This window comes from Propithecus coquereli, unplaced genomic scaffold, assembly GCF_000956105.1.
Source record: "Propithecus coquereli isolate 6110/MARCELLA unplaced genomic scaffold, Pcoq_1.0 Scaffold156, whole genome shotgun sequence".
In the NCBI taxonomy this organism is placed as follows: domain Eukaryota; kingdom Metazoa; phylum Chordata; class Mammalia; order Primates; family Indriidae; genus Propithecus; species Propithecus coquereli.
This window is the reverse complement of record NW_012140080.1, coordinates 256,607-262,896: the sequence shown is the minus strand read 5'-3', so window position 1 is coordinate 262,896 and position 6,290 is coordinate 256,607. Positions and strand designations below refer to the sequence as shown.

Sequence of the window (6,290 nt, the reverse complement as noted above, 5' to 3'; positions counted from 1 at the left end):
TATATTAGCTTTACTCAGGATCACCAGAAACTACAACAGCCCACATGTCCATCAACTGGTGAAGGGATAAACAGATGATGGTACATCTATACAATGGACTACTGCTCAGCAATAAAAAGAAATGAACTACTGATTCATGCTACAACCTTTTTTTTTTTTTTGAGAAGGAAAGAGTTTATTAATTTGCTGGCAAATAACAAGGTTGGCACACTCCCATCTCAAAGTACCAAGATACCACCTTTGAGCAGAAGCACAGAGCTTTTAAAGGTTCTAATTAATCCCATAATCCCATCTTTGGCTAAAACAATCTCGTGACCTCCACCCAGACAATTCCCTCAAGCCAACTCCTGTAGCAAAAACAACGAAGGACGCTCCCTGCCCCTCCCAACCACTGGCCTGAGGCAGGGTTTAGGTAGGTTTTAGTTCTCAAAAAGGGTGAGGGGGTTTCCGAAGAGACAGAAAACATTTTTACCCTTTTGCAGGCCATTTTCTCTGTTAAATACTCCCCAATGTCAATTTTACCCTTCCATATCTATGGGAGGAGGGGTGATGTCATTGAGCTACTTCCTGCTGAAGTGGTGTGATGCTTTAGACAGAAGGTACAGATTATCAGGTGAAAAAGGGCATAAGCAATAACTATAACTGTGAGGACTGACAAGGTGAAATGGACTGTCGCCTTGCACACAATGTCCGATACAGGGCTGGGTTAGAAAAGAAACATGGGACCTCTGACCACAGAGCTGTTGGTCGTACCCTGTAGGTGATCTGAGAGACTGGCTTCTGCAATTTCAGAAATCCTGTACGGAAATACTTGTACCAAACGAGGCTAGCATAACACACCCAGCATCAAGACAGATCAACAGAAAAGGAGATAGCTCCAGGAAATCCTCACTAAAGAGTTGTCCCTCTGTCGGGGTGGCAGTCTGCCCTCGGTTCTTGGTGTGCTCTTGGCCAAAGAATAACCAGACACACCAAAGTGTCAAGTCCAGACTATTATCCTCATCCTCTGACTCCTTCCTTGGAAAAATCACCATCAGGGCCAATGTGATAGAATAACCTCAGGCAGGAAGCAGTTTCACACAAGCAGCTCTTTATTGTAGAACAAAATGGGTCTATGACAGACAGACTCACTTAGTCTCTGAATTTTCAGATTGTTTCCTTTTATTAGCTCAGTCTGGAGGAAGGGCTCTCAGGAGGTGTGGGATATTATCAAATGATCAACAGATGTCTTCAAAATTGCATCTGCATATAGAACTCCCTCTCTGAAAGCCCACCTGCGAGGATGAACAGCAATGCAGATTCAAGCTAAAGGTACAATTACCCTTAGGTTACTCTAGGTCACTTTCTACATTCTATCATGCCTGGGCTGCGGAATTCGCAGATTGATAAAGCAGTCCCTCCTCCCCCAGGTGTAGCAGTTGCTCGGGATGGGATTAAGGGTGGGACAACACCAAAATGGAGTGCCCGCCCTTATCCTTCTTCCCAGGTGGAGCAATTGCTGGAGACAGCACCAAACGGTACCCTTGTCCCTAGAAAAGCCAGAGATCCTAACTATCTACCTAACACCTCTATCCTATAGACAGAACCAAGAAAGATTAGTGAAAAACATACTTTAGATTGTCTAAGGCTGGCCCCTCCACTGGGGCTGCACCTCTTTACTTTAACATGCTACAATCCTAAAAGCATTATGCTAAGTGAAAAAGCCAGACACAAAAACTACATAATGTATGATTCCATTTATGGGACATTCTGGAAAGGGCAAAGCTTTAGAGAGAAAATCTAGATCAGTGCATGCCAGGGCCAGGGGAAAGGGACAAACTACAAGGGAAAACAAGAGAATTTTCTAGGCTGATGGAAATATTCTATTTATCTTGACTATGGTAGTGCTTACATGCCTGTGTCAGCCTAAAATGATCAAAACCCAAAATTATCTTAAGATTCCTTTCAATCATTCATCATTTATTAAATGCACAACCACTGTTAAATAAAAACACTTTGTGAGTACAAATGATATATTTTATTTGATCCCTGAAAACATAAAACAATAATGTCCACATCTAATAAAAGAGACTCAACAATTATTCCAAGCTTCACCTGGCAATGATATATAATTAATTTCTTCACATAAAGGTAGAGTACAGAGAACAGAGTTGGGAAATCTATCTTTCATGAAACAATATTTTCACATACTTATTTTAATAAAATATTACAATTATTGCTACATGTGGTAGCATACTGTAATAACAAACAATACAACATCCAAAACTAAATTCAATACAGTCTGAATCTAGAAGCTAGCTCCTCTTAAGCAGTTATTATAGAGAATAAATACTATGAAATATAGGGTACACCATATGGCAATTAGATTTGCTACAAGGGAAATTTAAATAAAGATGTACTTTATTCCATACTAGAATTACCCAAGATTAGAATTTCTTATATTATATACAGTAGCTTTCTTTCTTGAAAAGATAGTCATCTTCATAATTTATATTTTAAATGTTCTTAATTATTTTAAGCGGTCATTATATAAAATGATTAATGTATCTGTTATACAAATTCAAAATTTCATAAAGCAGGATACTCATATAATATAATGTTAACATTTTCCAAGCAATTTATTGTAGCACAAGTACCTTTATTATATACATCTGGCTAAAATCATCAAGAGTCCCAGTCTCCCAAATACCTCAGTCCCTTCCTCCTCACCGACATAATAAAAGCAAAAATTACCCAAATATGGAAATAATGTGCTTTCGTGATAGCACAGATACTCAAGGGGTTAAACTTTTAACATTCATGTATGTGAAAAATCATGAATACTTTAGTTATTTTTAATCTCATCTAGTTATTTTAATCTCATCATAAAAATATTTTTTACTTTTCAGAATATAACAAAATTTTAAGTATGAGATTACAGTTTACTACTATTTTAATGTTGTTAATAGACTGCCCCAATATTTAGAATAATAGGTTACGGACAGTGGCTGCTACCCATTTCAGAAAGATTATACTCTTAGAAATGTAATTTTTAAAATATACAATAATTAAACCTTCAGTTATTTTGAAGGATAGTGCAAATGAACACATTCTTTGGGTCATGGTTGCAAAACATTATTTACAACATTATATGTCCTTTCTCTGCTCATAATCTGAGTAACAAAATATAGTACTGGAAGTAAGCACATTTTCTAATAGCCTTTGTCTAACAGTTATATCTACTGAGAACAAATAACAGAATAATTAATAACAATATTCTTCACTTATCTGAAAAACATATTACATATTTAAATAAATATTTTATAGAAATGAATCCATGTCTCTCAGTGTTTTTGTTTCAGCTTGATCTCAAACACAAAAGATTTATACAAAAATCACCTACCTGCTTACTACATCAACCATGTTACCAAATTCCCTTTAAGGATACAGTACAGCATTGAAGAGATTTGCCTGAAAGCAAACTAATAACTTTTAAAATTTTATATACAGAATTAGAATTCCATGGATCCAGCATACTCCTTGAAAATGTGTAGAGCTTTTACTGAAAAGCTGTCCTAGCCAGCGATTAAAAAGCTTCTCTGCCAAAGGATACAATCCACAGTGGATGTAGCAGCAGAAGGTGATCTTCGACTGCTATCTAATGCTGCCTGATGCATTTATTCTTTTATTTGTGGTTACTGGCACCAAATTCCCACTAGTACCATTGGTACTGTTGGTTGCTGAGCCATTCACAACAATATAGTCAACTTTGTTCTCCAGCTTCACCAAGCGCTGCAAAATATCATCCAAAAGGACAGCAATTGTTCTTTTCAGATCCGCTAGGAGGAAAGATCAGGATAAAACATATTAAACATTAATAAAGCACTTAATATTTGTGTTTTTATGCTTTGAGGGGAAAAGGTGAACAATTATTGGATTATCCAAGAGAAAACAAACCAGAGAGAATGCATTCATAACACAAACAGGAAAAAGTCTAATTACTTTAATCAACAGCATCACATACAGTTTCTAAAAGGAATTTCAGAGCTGTAGATGTGGGGGAAATTCTCATTTTCTAGCACAATATAATAGATTTAAAGTCTGGTTCAAAATGGTAGACCTTCTCTAAGTAACCCATTTACCTTGAGTTTCTTAAGAAGTTTGTAAAGAATACTGTGGACTAGGCAGGTAAAGTAAAAAGCTAGCTAAGTAAGAGAGTCAATGGAATGCAGAAAAGTGGAGCCTAGAGTCCAGGATAAATGTCAGGAAACTGTTCAGTGCAATAGGCACACTAGTGGTAGTTCTGACTTAAATTTCTTCCAGAAAAATGATGGGGAAGACTGTGTCTTCTAATGTCTTTGGAAAGTTATGAGGTTTTAGTAGAATTTACCTGGCAAGAATAAAAGTATGAGCCTTTTCTGCCTTAGAATTCTCTTTTCTTGGGCTTCCAAAAGTCACCTAGCCTATACCAGGTACATTGTTAGTGGCAACTAATATTGTTATTTTTTGTTGATCCTGAACCAAAAAAGCAGTCCAAGCCCTAATCTGGGATCACCAGGGGGAAAATCACCTAACAACTGATAAATTTGCTAATGGTTCTGTTACTAAAGTATCAGAAAAGCACGAGCAACAAAAGAAAAAAAATAGATAAACTGGACTCCATCAAAATTTAAAACTTTTGTGCATCAAAGGACATTATCAAGAAAGTGAAAAGATAACCTACAGAATGAGAGAAAATATTTGCAAATCATATATCTGATAAAGATCTACTATCCAGAACATATAAAAATCTTTGACAACTCATGAACAAAAAGATAAACAAACCAATTCTTAAAATAGGCAAAGGACTTGAATAGACATTTCTCCAAAGATATGCAAATGACCAATAAGTGCATGAAAAGATGTCCAACGTCACTAGTCATTAGGGAACTGCAAAGCAAAATTTCAATGACATACCACTTCACACCTACTAGGATAGCTGTAATCAAAGAAATGGAAAGTAAGTGTTGGCGAAGATGTGGAGAAATTGAAACCTTCATACATTACTGGTGGGAATATAAAATGAAGCTGCTGTGAAAAAGTCTGGCAGCTCCTCAAAAAATTAAACACAGAATTACCATATGACCAAGGAATTCCACTCCTAGGTATATACCAAAAAACAAAATCGAAAGCATGGACTCTAAGAGATACCTACAAACCAATGTTCATTTCAGCTTTATTCACACTAGCCAATAGGTGCAAACAACCTAGTGTCCATCAATAGATACATGAATAAACAAAACTGGGCGGGTACTCAATGGAATATTATTCAGCTACAAAAAGGAATGATGTTCTGATACATGCTATGATATGATATGGATGAACTTTGAAGACATTATGCTACGTGAAATAAGCCAGACACCAAAAGTCAAATATTGTATAATTCCATTTGTATGGAATAGCTAGAATAGGCAAATGTATAAAGACAGAAAGTAGATTAGAGGGTACCAAGGGTGAGGTGAAGAGGGGAATAAAGATTCATTGCTTGATGGTTACAAAGTTTCTTATGTAGAGGGGTGAAAGTTTTGGAAAGAGATAGTAGTGATGGTTGCACAACACTGTGAGTGTAATTAATACCGATGAACGGTACACCTAAAAATGGTTTAATGACAAATTTTATGTTACAGATAATTTGCTCAATTTTTTAAAAGGGAAAAAAAGATACAGAATAAAGCAGTAGAGTAGTGGTGGTAGGTGGTGGAAGAGGATGATCAGAAAATGCTTATCAAAAACTATAAATTAATATAAAATGAGGGGAAAACTGTTTGGAGGAAGTCTAGTCACAGAAGAGTGAGACTTTCCAAATGGTACCAAAAAGAAATAAGCAAAGATATTTGTATATAGAGAGGAAGAAAGACAAAGCAGATGTAGGAAGAAATGTTAGCAAATGGTGAGTCTAGATGGAGAATATATGATGTTTATCATACAATTTTTTAAAATTTTCTGTAGAATTGAAAATTTTCAAAATAAAAGACTGGGGAGAGGAGACACTTCTTTATTAAGACCTTTCAGTTGCAACAGTATTTGGTAAATAAAGAATTATATATTTTTTAAAACCCTTCAGCAATAAGACTTAATGATAAATATTGGATCTGTTTTTCCCTGGCAATTACCTCCTTTGTAATATTTAAAGAAGTAGCAACTGAGGCCAAAGAAGGCTGGATAGAATAATGGGGGTACGCTATTAACACAACGCATTAACATCAAATGAAGCTAAAGCTCCAGGAGGCTTGACACCAAGCTGAGGTGTGACATGAATTATAAAGGTATAG

At 35.9% G+C, this 6,290-nt stretch overlaps 1 protein-coding gene across 1 annotated transcript in view; it reads right to left on the bottom strand.

Annotated features, from left to right (window-relative positions):
- Positions 1-2,005: 2,005 nt before the first annotated feature.
- The window catches only part of CCDC126 (coiled-coil domain containing 126), a 47,234-nt gene continuing 42,949 nt past the window's right edge, over positions 2,006-6,290 (bottom strand). Inside the window, exon 4 of the mRNA XM_012640688.1 lies at positions 2,006-3,818. Within this exon, the coding sequence (XP_012496142.1) occupies positions 3,634-3,818 (185 nt within the window). The 3' untranslated portion in view covers positions 2,006-3,633. The remainder of the gene's footprint in view (positions 3,819-6,290) is intronic.